This window comes from Magnolia sinica, chromosome 3 (genome assembly GCF_029962835.1).
Source record: "Magnolia sinica isolate HGM2019 chromosome 3, MsV1, whole genome shotgun sequence".
Classification (NCBI taxonomy): domain Eukaryota; kingdom Viridiplantae; phylum Streptophyta; class Magnoliopsida; order Magnoliales; family Magnoliaceae; genus Magnolia; species Magnolia sinica.
Genome location: NC_080575.1, coordinates 60,643,696 through 60,660,783, shown reverse-complemented (window position 1 = coordinate 60,660,783; position 17,088 = coordinate 60,643,696). Strand labels below are relative to the sequence as shown.

Sequence of the window (17,088 nt, the reverse complement as noted above, 5' to 3'; positions counted from 1 at the left end):
ATATTTGTCTTATGTGTCTTGCTTCGATATCGCCGTATGTGTCCTTGTCCTGGTATTTTCCCTATATGGGCTCGATGTTTTTATACTGTGCAACCATGCGATGGCAAGCCCCATATGTTGTAATATGATTGACCACTAGTCGACGGTTTTCCATTAAACATCCTAAGGTGGTAGCCTCATGAGCCGGGGATGGTGGTAATGGGACACTATGCCCGAGCTGTCGGCCTACGCTGGGCTCTAAGCTCCCCGTAGTGACCTTGAGCTTACCTAAATTGGCTGATTGTAACTAGACTAATAACGGTTTGGCTAATCATGCATCCATAGCATGTTGGCGATGACGGGTGGCTAATCTGGATGCTTTAGCACGTGCCCTTAGGATCTTCAGGGTATCGTTTCGCTAGCTCCCAGACCACCGACTATCGACCCCTGTCCGACTGGATAATTTTCCCAGGTCGATGATCTGCATGGGTGACGAGCCCAAGTCCGGCTGGATATGCATCCCCAGGCCGATGTGCATTCATGCATCCATGCATTTAAAAAGATTGCATCGTGTATTGTTTTGATTGCTTTGTTGTTTTATAACTATGCTTACCTAATGCGGCGGTGTGTAATCTTGAGGAAAATTTACATTGAGCTGGCCACTCATCCATCAAATATACAACCGTACAGGTAGTGCAGGTAACCCCATATATTATTGAGGAGCAAGTTATGGTTGACAAGGGTGCATGATTCTATTTACTAAGGGTTACTGCAGGATTTCACAGTTCAAGATTGTTGCAGTTTACCTTATTTCACATGTAATATTATTTCATTTTATATTCGTGATGATAGGGACATTGGTTTGTATAAGTCATTATGGGTAATCACTTGTATATTCTAAATGAAAATTTAAACTTCCCTTTTAGCTTACTTGTCCATTCTACGCTCATCTGCGTACTCTGATAAAGAAAAGAAAAAAAAATACGTGAATTTAACCATCCTTTAAATTTAACACTCGGGTTTTTGGGAAACGAGTTATATACTCGGGTCCTGAAAATACGGGGCGTTACAGTGCAAAAGTGTGTAAATCGCTACAAGAATTGGTGTTATTACAACTACCCCTCTTATAGGAATCTCGTCCTCGAGATTCAATCGTACGCACAACCACACTGTTGTTGCGCACTCTGTTGTGCTTAAGTGCTCCCTACTTGAGAGTAACATGCAATAAAAACAACATTCCAAGCAGAAATAAACAATCAATATAATTACAAAAAATAATAAACATTAAAATAAAAGTAAATGTGCACCCTATCATTGATGTGCCTAAGTTTGTGTACAAAGTGTAACTTTAGGTTCTCCACAACTCGTAACTAAACTCGGCTACAACCCCTACTTAACCTTACTTAAACTCTATTTAAAAAATCTAAACAAAACTAGCTCTTAGGTTCCCTATTACTCATACCTAAGCCCTAGTGTAACCCATACCTAAGGTCCTCAGTAAAATCTAATCCCTAAGCTCTAATACCAACCTATCACGCCCCGAAATTCGGTGCCCGAGTTGGCCAAACCCGACTCTGAATCCCAGGTTGTGATTAAATTTTTAAATATTCTCAAATATAAATTTAAATAAAAACTATATTACAATAAATCAAATATTTATCTAATACAGTGTTTAGATTCACTTTTGAGTTTTTCCACTATACTTTTTTTTCTAACACAAATAGAGAATATCGCTATGACTAGACGTATAGTCAGATCATCATTTTGCTTCACCCCTAACTAATCTTCGAGCCCTGAAATACTGTTAATGTGGCGGGTGAGCATAACAGCTCGTGGGTCGTATCCAACCCAAATATGAAATTTGTATAATTATTGTCACGCCCCAGACTCGGTAACCAGACTCACAAAGAACCCGATGGTCGGTTCTGGCCTCAACAGCATCCGTAGTACCCCATTCTGGTCTCCTGAGGCAGGTTCCGATCATGGGATCCTACAAGGAGGATTTTCATAATAGTATAATCATTTTCGATGCGAGCATACCCAAGATCACAGCAAGTACATATAGAAATAACAAAGGATACACATTATAAAATCCACTAAGAATTTGAACTTTTACAAGCTTACATCAAGTCCGAAAGGACATACATAAGACAATGGGAAAAGAGAGAAAAGGATCAGCAACACTAGAGTCCTTGAGCTCAACTCTACTCCACGCTCTGCTGCTATGTCGCCTGCCTAGAGTCTCCTACACGCATCAATCATGCATAAGCTTATAGAAGCTTAAAGGGTGTTATAAGTGTGTGTCAATGGTGCACAGAAGAATAGCAGAAGGTACAAGGAAAGAACACGCTCAATGAGAATATCACAAGTCTTACCAAGGCTTATCATGAATACCATGTAATGAGTACTGAGCGCCATACTAAGGCAATGCATGAAGGGGCTTACACAGCCAATGCTAATGCGATGCAAGTAATGTCAGTGCTCATATCCAAACCAGATATCAAGAACATTTCCAATCATAAGGAAATCACCGGGGTCCAATACACTGCTGAATGACTGCCGCTTTACAGACCCGCACAGTCAAATGAGCATAAGAGACCTCACTACCTGCCTGTGGACTGCCGATCACCATCAAGGCCTGGCAGTAGCGGACCCATTTCACATGCTAGTCAGACTCAGCCTAATAATGCCCTCCCTCACAGGCGGATAAAGCCACATCCCTACCCAACCGACTACACAACAGTGGGAGTCATGGCCTAACGGTATAAGGCCCTCGTGTGCTCATAATTTTCACTCGGTCACGACATTGGGGCATTCCCTTTGTACCATGAAATTTTGAAAATTTCACCCATGAGCATCCTATGCACCCGGTATGCTTAAATAATATTTTCGGTGTCCACACATACGGTCATCCACGAACGTTCCTGTGGAGGCAAGGCCCTGATGAAGCAAGGGTGGTATCATCATGAAATGCGATGACAATGCATAGTCACACACACAAATCATGCACTAGCTGTAGGCACATAATGTGCACGAGGAGAGAAACTTCATCCCTCAATGACCACTACACAATGCAATCAATTCATATAGATGATGCATATGAGTCACAAGAATGTAAGTGTGCTACCTGTGATATGGAATCCTCCATCCTAAGGAGGGTCAAGGTCTAAACACATAGATGTGCCCTAAGGAGAAGAAAAATCCTCTAGTGGGAGCCCAACACTTTGGGATGACCCACAAGCTAAGAGAGAGTCATGATCTTACAAAGGAACGGTCTAACCAGGCCCAAGGTGGACCTTCAACCACCTATAAGGGCCTCTATGGGCCTATCTTAGGGCCACCAAGGAGGACATCCAACCTCAACTATGTCCCAAAAGGTAGCCCACTACGCATATAATGTAAGGTCTAAGGCCTAAGCAATGTATGGTCTAATGGGCCATACACCAAGCCCAATCTCATAGACCATATAATGGGCCCTCAAGTGAGGTTTGGGCGCAACCATAAGGGTCATAAACCCATATGTTGTGGTGGGTTTCATGGGCAACCCGGTAGTTCATTTACATGGGCAATTCTCATATTTAACACAAGTGAGTTGGGCCTCACTTTTAAGCCCAAGTATAAGGTCAATTTTAATGGGCAGCCAAGGGCCCAACTTCTTACATATTCTTGCTCCTAAGCCCATCAAAATAGATGAGAGAATATAGGCCCAAAATTAATGGGCCTATCCAAAAGGACTTAGTCCACCAGGCCTAATTACCAACACAAAAGGGCAGCCATGCATATATATAATATCACATAATCGGCCTTGAGGAAATAACCCAAAAACAAAAGTCATTCAATTCATGCTTTATGGTGGACTTAGAGGGCAGCCCATAAACCCAAGAATACACATGGGCAGGGCCTAAACTGACAGTGTGGGCCTTGCCATACCAGCCCAAAGGCTTAACAAAACCCTCTACAACATGCATCAATGTGGGCCTTGTAAGTCAGCCCATAATTAAGTACTTCATGAGGGCACCAAGGCCTACAATACACATGATCAGCTTATATTGGGCTCACAATTTAATAAGGTCAGCCCTTGAACAATGTTGGGCTCAAGGAAGAGGTTTACAGTCCATTGGGCCTATAAAACTACTTAAAATCTGGTTAATGCTAACTTACAATATCACCACAAAGGTGGGCCTCAAGGGGCACTAATTTAGCCCAAAAATGTCTAAGGAAAGGAGGCTAGAGTGTATGCAACACTCCCTTAAATCTGGTGGGCCACATCAGCCCCAAAAAGGTCAACCATGCAGCAAAATTTAGGCCCCTAGCTGGAATTCCAGCCCACCCATTTCCTGGGCCTACTGGAGTCCAGAAATTTATTTAATCTAAATGGGTTACTGACCTATGGTGACCCACACATATTAGAGTGAGCCCCACCAGATAAACGGAGTGAATACAATACGTTTAGGTGGGCCCACAAAGCAGGCTGGATGGCCCGCCAAGGCTGGACGCCCCAGCCTGGGCGTCCCTACCTAGTGGGCCACTCCAGGCCATACCACGGTCATCTCGAATGTCTGTTGGGTCTAAAATTTTGAAGAGTTATACTTCCATGGGTGGGGCACATCCATACAAAATTTTAAAATTTTTGGATATTCGTAAGTATTTAATTAATTTAAATAAAACAGTCTGTCTAGAAAATCGGACTGACCCGGACGTCCCAACATGGTAGGCCAGTCTAGTTCTTGCCACGGTGTGCACAGGGGTCCATTGGCCCTAAAATTTGGTATGTGGGTCCTACCATGAGTGCGAAACTTTTTTATAAATTTTTATAATTTTTGTACACTCCAAAGTATTTTAATAAATTTCGAAATCACAATCTGTCTAGGGTGGAATGTTGCTGGAAATGTAACTGTCCTCGATTTGGGCCATCCAAATGGGTGGGTTCTGGGCCTCCAAAATTCTTAAAATTTAGACCCAAGGTCCCTTATCAAGCCTACAACAAATTGTGACCCATAAAGATGGTTCACCTTCTAAGAAAATATTTTTAAAATTTTATTTTTATGGGACTATGCTGCTGGACTGCACAACAGAAATTTCTGGCAGTCCACTATGTTGGCCCACCCTTTTGGATGCCCAAATGGGGTCCATTGGGGCTGAAATTTGGTATGGTTGTAGGTAGGTCATGCAGCTACAAGAATCATATATAAATTTGTATTAATATTTCCATCAAATTCCCAGAAATCAGGCCCCAAGGTGGCCTAAAAATCTATCCAGACAGTTTCTGGACAGCAACATTACATAGGAATAAAATAATTTTAATCAGTAATTAAAATGGGATTTAATCCCAGAAAATTAGAGGATGGACCACCCTAGTGAGCCCCACAAATATCTAAATCATCCTACCATACAAAACACCTTTGCATGTACCTCAATTAGTTGAATTTTGGGGACACATGTCATAGGATGGGATGCCATGGGCATCCTCTCCTTTGTGGGTGGCTAGATTTTTATTGGCCCACAAGGTGGGCCACACACCATGATCAGGGATAGGAATAAGGCAAAATAAGAGAAGGAAGGAAAATTCGGCCATAAGGAAGAGCTCCGCCACTATTGAGCTCTCCTAAGAAAATCCAACCACACATCATACACCAATATACATCTACACTATGAATCTCATACATGCATGACTAAAAATTAAAATGGATGGTGGGGATGCCATTCTCACCATGATCCTAAGGTCTAGATGACCTCATCATGCAAGAAAATCTAAGGATCCACCATGATGGGGTCTATAAAAGAAAGCCCCATGCACATGGGACATGCATGCATGAGGTGGGCCGTTTGGCCACACCTATGGGGACGTGTGGGATCTCCACCATTGATTGGTAGGTCCTACACTCCCCTCATGAATAAAAAAAGAGATCTCCACTATAGAAATCAGATTTACCACATAAGGAAGCACCCACTTAGATCAACCTTGAAACTTACATCACCATCATCTAGAGGCTCCAAGCAACATGGATCAATGGCTAAGATCAAGTGAGAAGGGGTAGATGAGGAGGTATTTTAGGGAGAAGGGGCTGGAATGGAGGGAAGATGGGCTGGAGAAATGGAGGAAAATTGCTAGGGAAGAAGAGAAGAAAGAGAGAAATGAGAGGGAAAGAGAGAGAGAGAGAGAGAGAGAGAGAGAGAGAGAGAGAGACTTTTAAGCCTTGTAATAATGAGCTCTCTCTCGCCTAGGCAATGATGGTGGCCTATGGTGATATTAACAAGGCTTAGGGTAATAGCCTTTCTAGAAATCTCAGCCTAGGGTGAAATGATGGCATGGAAAACATGCAACCCATGGTGGGGTCCACTAATCATGTAATCAATGGCCCATATCGATCAATGCTCATAACTTGAGATGCACACTCACACACTCACACACACACATGCACACATGCGAACTCAGGTCGGGTCTCACAATTATACAAAATGTACAAATAATGAAAATACTTTGTTTAAATTTTAAAACATGAATTAAAGTACCGAATCTTAAAAGATGAGATGAATACAATACTAAAATTGTAAAGATGCTCCGAATGCCAAACTTTTCATGAATTTCATAAATAACAAAATTAAATAGCCATCATCTCTTATAACACCATACCCAAGTGGATGGTCACATTGCATTAACGCTCATGCACCGGTACCTTGAGGTAAGGGACCCATTTATATGTTAGCTGGTCAGACTACTGCTCCAGTCGTACCTTTGGCGTATGTCCACGTGCATAATTGTACTTATATATTGTACACAAAGGAGACTCCAAAGGATCCAATGGGTTCTGGGGTCTTTCACCTATGGGACACAATCGCCCTACTTACTAGCTTTAAGGTCTTCCACCCAAGGGACACAATCGCCCTACTTGCTGGCTTTAGGGATTTTCACCCAAGGGATACAATTGCCCTACCTGCTTATGCCTTTTAGGGACATCCACAGGGCAGCGCATCTACATTTCAACATTCATTGATAATTAAAAGTACATATGTACATGATAAGAGTAGAGCTGGGCATCGGACCGAGTCGACTCGGATTGGGTCCAACTCGACTCGGTTCGAGTTTTGCATGACCTGACTCGAACTCGGTCCAATCCGGGACCGAGTCAGGGTCATCTAACTCAATCCGTTCCTAACTCATGCTGGCCTTAACCGATCCAAGTCCGACTCGATCAGGAAAACCGAGTCGGATCGGATTTGGCTAGGTTTAGATCGGTTGTGCTCCACAACTTTTCTAACTACTCGGGATGTAAGCAAACGTGTGCACTGCACGCTTCATTGAACTATTCCATGCGCCACATCTTCTAATTCGTCAAGAACTTTAGATCCATCTAACAAATGAAAAGCAAAAAAGAAAAAAAAAAAAAAAAAGACTGCAAGGGAAAAATGGAAGGAAAGAAAGAAAGAAAGATCAGTAAACCAAAACATGGCCTGGATAAACCAAACATGGCTCCACATCTCTGTTGGGTTTCATTCTTCTAAAATGTTTATTTCTTTGTGTATATGTGGCCACTTGATCAATGAATAGATTAGGAACATTCAAGTGAGACAGGAATTTTATCAATTTTAGGGCTGCAATGGGTCAGGCCTGGGACCAACCATGCCAGACTCGAGCTCGGCTCAGACCTTGAGACTTAGGTGTCAGACCAGGCCCGGTCTAAACTGGCCCATTGCCACCCCTCCCACCCACAAAAACAATATTCTTCTCATTCCAATTTGTCCATTTGGGCTTGTTTTCCGTGCAGCCCACATGTTTGTTCAGTTCCAAATGAAGTCACGCCAAAAACCGATTCAGGGAACTTCCAAATGCTGCCTTGGGTATTCCATGAGCAATATTATATTCTACTCACTGCAATTCCTGCCTATTTGCAGAGATGACCTCGTCATCGGTGCTGGTAGCAATGCCGGAGCTCTTCTGGTTGATGGCCTTGGTGATGGAGTATTCTTGGAAGCCCTTGGCCAGGATTTCGATTTTCTAAGAAACACATCCTTCAATTTACTCCAAGGCTGTAGAATGAGAAACACAAAAACGGTATGTGTTTGTACTCGACACTCCAGTCAACAGCTATCTTGATGCATCTCTCAGTCTCACTGATAGTAGAAAAATGCACACTTGTTTGAATCTTCTTGTAGGAGTATGTCTCGTGCCCATCCTGTGGACGGACTCTGTTCGGCCTCCAAGAGATAAGTGCCGAGATAAGAGAGAAGACGGGTCACTTGCCTGGTGTTTCGGTAATCCCTGGAGCCTTCCTGCACTCCAATAGAAGAACATTGATTGACAACATGGTTTCCTCTGAACAAAAGCCTAAACAGTTTGTTGTCTTTTTATGGCAGATTGCAATCATGGGTTTCATTGTAAATGGGCCAGGAGAGTTGGCAGATGCTGATTTTGGGTATGTAGGTGGTGCTCCTGGCAAGATTGACCTCTACGTTTGGAAGGTACGTGCTCTCTCCTGCTAAGCTGCATCATGATTTGAGCTTCTTTGATCAGTAAACAGATCAAATTACATGGGAAAATGAAGAGATATAATAGAAGATAAAAGGAGAAGGAAACCACGTCATTTGGCCATCATTTGATGGCCATGTTTCAATCTCATTGTGATATGATGGGTTTGTCATCACCAAGATGGATCGCATCATTTATGTGATGCCTGTGTACTCTCTCTCTCTCTCTCTCTCTCTCTCTCTCTCTCTCTCTCTCTCTCTCTCTCTCTCTCTCTCTCTCACACACACACACACACACACACACACACACACATTGATGAAAATGGTTCTAGTTGTGTTGTAGACGGTGGTGAAGCGAGCGATTGAAATGGAGCACGTGACTGATGCCTTGATTCAACTGATTAAAGACCATGGCCATTGGGTGGACCCTCCGTCCGATGAGTAGAATCCGTCAATACCTAATTGCACCAGAAATAGCCTAGTTGAAGAAGCTCCGTTCAAGGATAACATAGATCTTTAGAAATATCATCCTCTACAGCAAATGCAGACATAGTGTAAATGGCAAGAAATCAAGGGAGATTTCCGCCATAGGAGCTACTGAGTGCAAGTTCTAGTGTATCATCTGTTCTCGAGGATATATGATTGGGAAATCAAACACCCACATCCGCATGAAGTTGTAGTTATTTTGAGTATAAAATAATTAGAAGCAGCTCGGTCCATGTAAATTGAATGTGCCCATGAGAAATTTAAATATACCTCATATCTGCCACAATTTGATAAGGCGATTGCAACTGCACTCAGAAGTTTGCTGGCTTCAGGAGCATCAAGGACCACCCCACTAGCACTCAGAGGAGCAATCACCTAATGGCACAAGAAGAACCCAGATAATCTGCCTCTTTTTCCAGCTCACGGCCCTAGCATGAGCTGGTGAACTGATGGACGAGAGGAGATGTCACATGAACAGTGCTTCTGGAGCCACAGAGCTTGTGTTGCACAGTCCTATCATAGGTGTGCCCCTTGTTAGAAAATCATACCGAACAAAAGCAGAAAACAGAGTAATGCTATGGTAGGAGTAGGCCTCAACGGCATTTTAACACATGCACTAACTACACTAGAAGAAAAAATAAATGAGAGGAAAGTTCATCAACCAACCCTCTCAAAAGAGAGGCCCACCACCTTGATTTCACCCTGTCTTTCTGTCTACAGATACCTCTGCTGAATTTTGATTCTTGCAAAAATCTCACAACCAAAATTCTTCGTTTCTTAATTCCTTTTTCTGTTTCATTTCTCTTCAATCTCCTGCTTATTAGCATCTACCATTCAAGATGCACAATCCATGGTGGGCCATGCATCTAATGCAGTCAGACAATCAAAGAAATCACATTATTTCTCTGCAACCAGATGAGGCTCACCCATCTATTACCCCATACCAGAATCAGCTCCCTTATGTTGTATGAGAAAAGGGAGCTCTTACTTTTTGGTACACAAATTGTTACACAACCATGTTGGACTTAATCTATATGCGGAATAGGCCCACGGATCTGTCTGTGCAAGGGACATGGCGATCAGGGGTCGGATAGCTTACCTAGCTGAGAAGTCGCCATGGAAGCCGGATAAGAATACCAGAATACCTGTAGAACTTAGGATCTTCCTCTCCTTCACACCCTTTCTGCAGATCAGTAGATGGGACTCGAATTTCTGCTGTAGTGTAGGATTGGGGACCCATCTCTCTTTTATAGAGTCTGTGGAGAGGGAGTTTGAAACCCATCACAACTCTCTCTCCCATGCTCCACGTTGTAGCATCCTAGTTCAACTCAAATTGCTGTCTGCGTAAGACAGCTATAGCATTCCAGCCCTAGTACGCAGAGCTGCGCAAATAGACTGCGCAGCGCATCACCTGAAGTGGGGCCCACTGGTCTACTCAATCATCCAGTCCAATTGTATAACAATCCAGACCGTTGATCAGTGAGGCCCACTAAATAGAGTTCTTACATTCTCCCACTTGGGCCTCATTGAGCAACGTCAATGATAGTCATATATATAATAATTTTGTAAACAAGTTTTGATATTTTAAGAAAATATCTAAATGGTTAACCAATGAAAACAGTTGGACAATAAGAGTAATGCTATTCAATCTGGTCCATCAAAACAGTCAGTATCGAAACGCGGTAGTCATCACAACATTTAATTTAGGCGAAGTGAGTCTAAACGCGATCACAAATACTTTCAATCTTAACGACATAGATCACGAACTAGGAAATATGGTATAAGGATTACACACTTTAGTGTGATAATATGTGCCTATCCTTAAGAGGTCCTGAAGCTTTTTTATGTCTCCAACGAGACACAACTGTAGTTCCACTTATTCAAAATTTGCGCATATATATAAATAAGCAGAAATAAATCTTTATATCAAAATCATCCAAACAAACTGTATAAAATGAGATCTCTAAGTGTCTGTGAAAATCAAAGTACGCTCAACTCCCACTAACTGAAAAAACATCTGTGGGATCAATGACTCCCATGGATGTTACATGCTCCTGAAATGGCGTGATAGGGAGCCCTTTAGTGAGCGGATCTGCAATCATCTGCTTAGTGCCGATGAATTCCACGGACACTTGATGATTCTGAACCCTTTCCTTTACAACAAGATACTTGATGTCGATATGCCTCGACCTTGACGAATGCTTGTTGTTACTAGAGAAGGAAATAGCAGCCGAATTATCGCAAAATATTCTCAATGGTTTCAGGATATGCTCCAGTACCCGCAAACCTGAAAAGAAACTCTTTAACCATAGTGCCTGATTAGATGCCTCATGGCAGGCAATAAATTCAGCTTCCATAGTAGATGAGGCTGTGGTAGATTGTTTCACGCTTTTCCACGACACAGCTCCTCCCACCATCATGAAGATGTATCCTGAAGTAGACTTCTTAGTATCGACGCAGCCTGCGAAGTCTGCATTTGAATATCCGATCAACTCCAACTGATCAGACATTATGTATGTGAGTCCGAAGTCTTTTGTTCTCTGAAGATATCGTAATACTTTCTTTGCAGCTATCCAATGTTGCATTCCTGGATTAGATAGATATCTTTCCAACATTCCAGTGACAAAGGCAATGTCGGTCGCGTACAGACTTGAGCATACATGATGCTCCCTACTACTGATGCGTATGAAAATTCTTTCATTCGATTCTTTTCTAAATCATTCTTTGGACACTGAAATAAACCAAATTTGTCGCCCTTCACAATGGGCGACTTTCCTGAAGCACAATTTTGCATGCCATACCTTTCGAGTACCCTAGCAATATAGGTCTTCTGTGACAAGCTGAGCAGTCCAAGTGTTCTGTCACGGCGAATCTTAATGCCGATGACGTAAGAAGCTTCACCAAGGTCTTTCATTTTAAACTTTTGAGATAAAAATTTCTTAGTGTCGCTCAACATCCTGGTATCACTGCTAGCTAACAGAATGTCATCAACATACAAAATCATCATAACGAACTTACTCCCACTGGTTTTAATGTAGATGTATTCATCTGCAGTGTTTTCTATAAAGCCATATGAAGAAATTACTTCATGAAACTTAAGGTACCACTGCCGTGATGCCTGTTTCAACCCATAGATGGACTTCTTAAGTTTGCAAACCAAATGTTCTGCGCCAGTAGCTACAAAACCTTCGGGCTGCAACATATACACATTCTCATTTAGATCCCCATTGAGAAATGCAGTCTTTACATCCATCTGATGTAACTCTAAATCCATATGAGCTACAAGAGTCATTATGATCCTGAATGAGTCTTTCTTTGATACTAGTGAGAAAGTCTCCTTAAAGTCAATGCCCTCACATTGGTTAAAACCCTTGGCAACAAGTCTGGCTTTATATCGTTCGACATTACCTTTGGAGTCCCGTTTGGTTTTAAATATCCATTTACAACCAATCGGCCTTATTCCAGTGGGTAACTCTACAAGATCCCATACTTTATTGTCCTGCATGGATTTCAACTCATCTTTCATGGCATTAAACCAACGAGAAGGATCAGCACTTTGTTTGACTTGTGTAAAGGATTCAGGATCCTTTTCCACCCCTATGTCAAAGTCGTGTTCCTGTAAGTATACGATGTAATCGTCTTGATTTACAGGCCTTCTCTCTCTTTCAGATCTTCTTAATGGTTCAGCTTGTTGGGTCTGATCTTGATTTTCCTCATCAGTGGTTTGTATATGAGGTTCTACGTGGTGCTGTGCAGTAACTGAAGGATCGACTGCATTATTAATGTCCACGTGATCTGGATTGACTATGACAGGAGTCACAGTCCTTTGTTCCTCAAATACAAAATTTCTTATGTTCATGCTCCCACTGTTTTCAGTGTCCTCAATGAATCTGGCATTCCCAGTCTCAACAATCCTGATGGAGTGGGAAGGACAGTAGAAACGATAGCCTTTTGATCTTTCTCGGTATCCAATGAAGAAACAACTTATGGTTCTAGGATCAAGCTTCTTTTCATGCGGGTTATAAATTTTGGCCTCAGCAGAACAACCCCAAACATGTAGATATCGGAGACTTGATTTTCTCCCATTCCACAACTCAAAAGGAGTTTTGCTTACTGCTTTGCTGGGAACCCTGTTTAATATATGAACTGCGGTTTTGATCGCATCACCCCACAGAGATTCTGGTAATGTTGAATTACTTACCATACTTCATACCATATCCATAAGGGTGCGATTACGTCTCTCAGCAACTCCATTCTGCTCTGGAGTACCAGGCATAGTGTACTAAGTAACAATGCCACAATCCTGCAGGTATTTAGCGAATGGCCCTGGATTGCGTCCTGATTCATCATATCTGCCATAGTATTCACCACCACGGTCAGATCTGACAACTTTAATTCTCTTATTGAGTTAATTTTCAACCTCGGCTTTATAGATTTTAAAGGCATCCAGGGCATCTGATTTCTCACTGATAAGGTATAGGTACCCAAAGCGAGAGTAGTCATCTATTAAGGTAATGAAATATTTATGGCCACTCCATGAGGCTGTAGGAAATGGTCCACAGATATTTGTATGTATAACCTCTAATAGATCTACACTCCTGGTTGCACCTTTCTTTCTCGTTCTAGTCTGTTTCCCTTTTATGCAATCAATGCATACTTTATAGTCAGAGAAGTCTAGAGAATGCAAAATTTCTTCTCGCACAAGCCTGTCTAATCTCTCACGAGATATATGGCATAGCCGCCTGTGCCACAACATGGAGGAATTCTCATAGTCTAGTCTTCGCTTGGATCCCACTACATTTCCATGCAAGGTATTAATATTATAGACGTGAGAGGCAATCAAGTCTAACTGGTATAAGTTGTTTACTAAAGAGCCGGTTCCAACTTTAATCGAATTAAAGTAAATACTAAAACTTTTATTTCCAAAGTGGAATGAATATCCCAACTTATCCAAACAGAAAATTGAAACGAAATTGCGCCTTATAGACGGCACACAATGTATTTACTAAATTCAAAAAATGACCAGTCTTCAACTTAAGCCTATAGACTCCTATTGCCTCCACGTCAACTTTGTCACCATTGCCTACGTATACTGAGCGCTCCGCATCAGTTGGTGGCCTGGCCTGTAGTAATTCCTGCATAGAAGTGCATATGTGAATAGTAGTTCCTGAATCTATCCACCAGGAATCCACCGACATATCGGTCAGATTAGATTCAAAACAGACAAGAACAGAATGATTACCTTTCTTTATGAGCCATTCCTTAAAACCTTCACAGTCTTTCTTTAGATGACCCGTCTTTTTACAAAAGTAGCACGGTTTGCCTTTAACCCGTTTGCGTTTAGATCCATTTCCAGATTGATTCTCATGGTTTCCAGATGGAGGACCATAGAATCCATTATTAGAACCTTGTTTCCTCTTCTTTCTACCTTTATTCCCTTGCCCATGCCCTTGTCCTGAAGTTACCATATTAACATTTTGAACTTTTATCATCTGTCTGATCCTGTCTTCTTCTTGGACGCACTGTGTGATGAGTTCATCCAATGTCCACATGTCCTTCAGAGTGTTATAGTTTACCAGGAACGTGCCGAATTGGGGAGGTAGGTTGTTCATGATCAAATGAACCAGTTGATCATCAGTGAGTACAAGCCCTAGAGCACGGATCTTAGAAACAACTTCGATCTGCTCTACAATGTATTCACGGATGTTGCCTTTTCCATCGTAGGACGAGCAAGTCAATTTATTCAGAAGAATGCCTACTTCAGATTTATCAAATTTCTTGAATCGTTTTCCCATTTTAGTTAAGAAAACTTTAGCCTTATCTGTTTCAGGCATGACACCCTTCATCGATTCAGAAATTGAATATTTAATGACTTTTAAGCATGTATCATTTGATCTAAACCATGCAACCCATCTATTATATTCAGCTTCAGTTCCATTATCAGATGGCTTTGGCGGTTCTGGTGTTATCAGGGCAAAATCTAATTGAAAACAGCCCAGTATAACTTCAATGGCGTTCTTCCATTGAGTATAATTAGACCCATTTAAGGCAGGGACTTGATGCGTATTAGTTGGAATTGAGACTGAAATATAAGAGATACACATATACTCACATTAGTTCATTATTTCACAAAGCAATTTAGTGAATGTAAATAAATATCAGGCAAAGTTAATCAATTCAGTTGCTAAGGGAGGCATCAACTGAGTCATCCAGGATGACAATGGGCCCAACCATCTCATCCTAGTGAGAATCTGTTACATCATCATCATTCCTCCTGTGGAAGGTAATAACAACATGTTAGTGATCCTCCTAAACATGAAGCTAAGTGATGTAAGTCATGTAAATCTAAGACACTCAACACCTATGGGTGAGATGAGTCTTTCAGCTTTACATTTCCAACACCATTTACTTCACCAGTTCACTCGACTGCCAAATGGTAATCGTTTGTGTTTTCGCTACCGTACGCATAAAGACGTGAACGCAACTGTATGCAATCCTACTTATCCCGATGTTGCAAGTCTGTACTTGTAAAATTTTCATCGATTGAGGTCACTATGGTGGCTAACACAACCGAATCCAAAAAAACTACAAATATAGACTTTAGGATTACTATTATAATCCTGCCTCTCTATGGATTATATCTTAATTAGTCCGATGCGGCCTATAAGTTAGTTGGTACTGACCCTTTTTTGGAAATAAAGGAACCTTAAAGTGAAACAAATGGAAAGGTTTCACACCATATATTCCAATGGTCCATATCAACTCTTAAGGATGAGTGATGGGCCAATAATAGGGCTGAATCAGGACTCTATATGATCTAGTCATCATCAATGAGTATTACAATTCTAGCTTTGACACTCACACGATAGACGGTTGGTATGGAACGATTCAGATGGATGGTTAGATCCTTACATTAATGTCCATAAGATGGACATGTTATATCCAATACTTAAGATCCACATGTGAAAGTTTCATATTCTTTATCGTCCATTTAGTGAGTGGTCCAGATTATTTGCTCATTATAAACTAAACAGATGACTCAGATATAGGAAGCGGATATCAAACTTGGCCCTAAAGGGAAGGCCCAAACATTAGTTTAAGTATCAAACATGCGCTAAATATGGGTTGCATATGGACAAGCTATATGCTTTAATCAGGCCATGATATATCAAATGAATGTGAACTGGATGGTTTAAAACGATGGGTCCATACGCATGAGGCCCACTAGCGGCATGGGAAACACGGTTGTGTGGCGTGGATATACTTAATGGGCCCGTATCAGTGTCAAGCCCAAGATTTGGACATTAGGTGATTCCCGTTTGCGGGTCCACAAGCGGATCCGAATCGGCTACAATCGGGTCCACTAACCCAATGGAATTTTGGGCAAGAGAACTACTGTTCTCGACTCAAAAGGGTAGAATGCCCTATTTCGAGCAGAGACAGAGAGAGAGAGAGAGAGAGAGCGAGTTGCCCTCGCTGTCCGTCCAACGAACGGAGATGGAGACGGAGCTCCTCTCTAATCCCCAGCCGTTTTCGACTTACTGCATGCAGCGACTGAAGAGATTGGGATGAAATCCCCAGCCGCAGTAGATGTATTCACAGTCAGACGAAAGCCGAGCCGCTGACATCTTCCACAGTGCCGATCAAGATGGCACTACCATCTCCGATGAAGGTTATCGCGGCTGACGGTGTTTCTGTATGCGAAAGCTATCGGAGGTGGAATGGAAATCCACGTCTACCTCCACTGAGGATACAGGTAAGGGTGCGAACCCTATGCTATAATGATGAAATGAAATCCGAATTGGATTTAGGGTTTACGAGATCCAAATTGGATTTGGGATTTCAACTGCAAATACCCAATCTGACCGAATTTGGGGATGATGGACCTGAAATCCTCAATGTATAGGATTGGGGTTTTGAAATCCATAATCTAGATTTGAGGAATTCGAAAAAACCCTAACTGAATGTCTGGATTTGGGGTTTGAATCCAAAATCCCCAATTTTAACTGGATTTCTGAATTCAGGGATCCAAAAAATCCCTAATTAAATCTGGATTTGGTTTTCGAATCGGAAAAACCCTAATACTGATATGGGTTTCGAATTCGAAAAACTCAATTGCTAATATGAATCTGTAATAGATGAATCTGATCATCCATG

General features: G+C 41.8%; 1 protein-coding gene across 1 annotated transcript; it reads left to right on the top strand.

Moving 5' to 3' along the window:
* The first annotated feature begins 7,534 nt into the window (after positions 1-7,534).
* Positions 7,535-9,128, top strand: LOC131238511 (4-hydroxy-3-methylbut-2-en-1-yl diphosphate synthase (ferredoxin), chloroplastic-like). The gene is made up of 4 exons (XM_058236221.1): positions 7,535-8,032; positions 8,134-8,232; positions 8,335-8,439; positions 8,789-9,128. The coding sequence occupies exons 1-4, from the start codon at positions 7,601-7,603 to the stop codon at positions 8,888-8,890; spliced, it is 738 nt and encodes a 245-aa protein (XP_058092204.1). The 5' UTR covers positions 7,535-7,600; the 3' UTR covers positions 8,891-9,128.
* Positions 9,129-17,088: the final 7,960 nt, after the last annotated feature.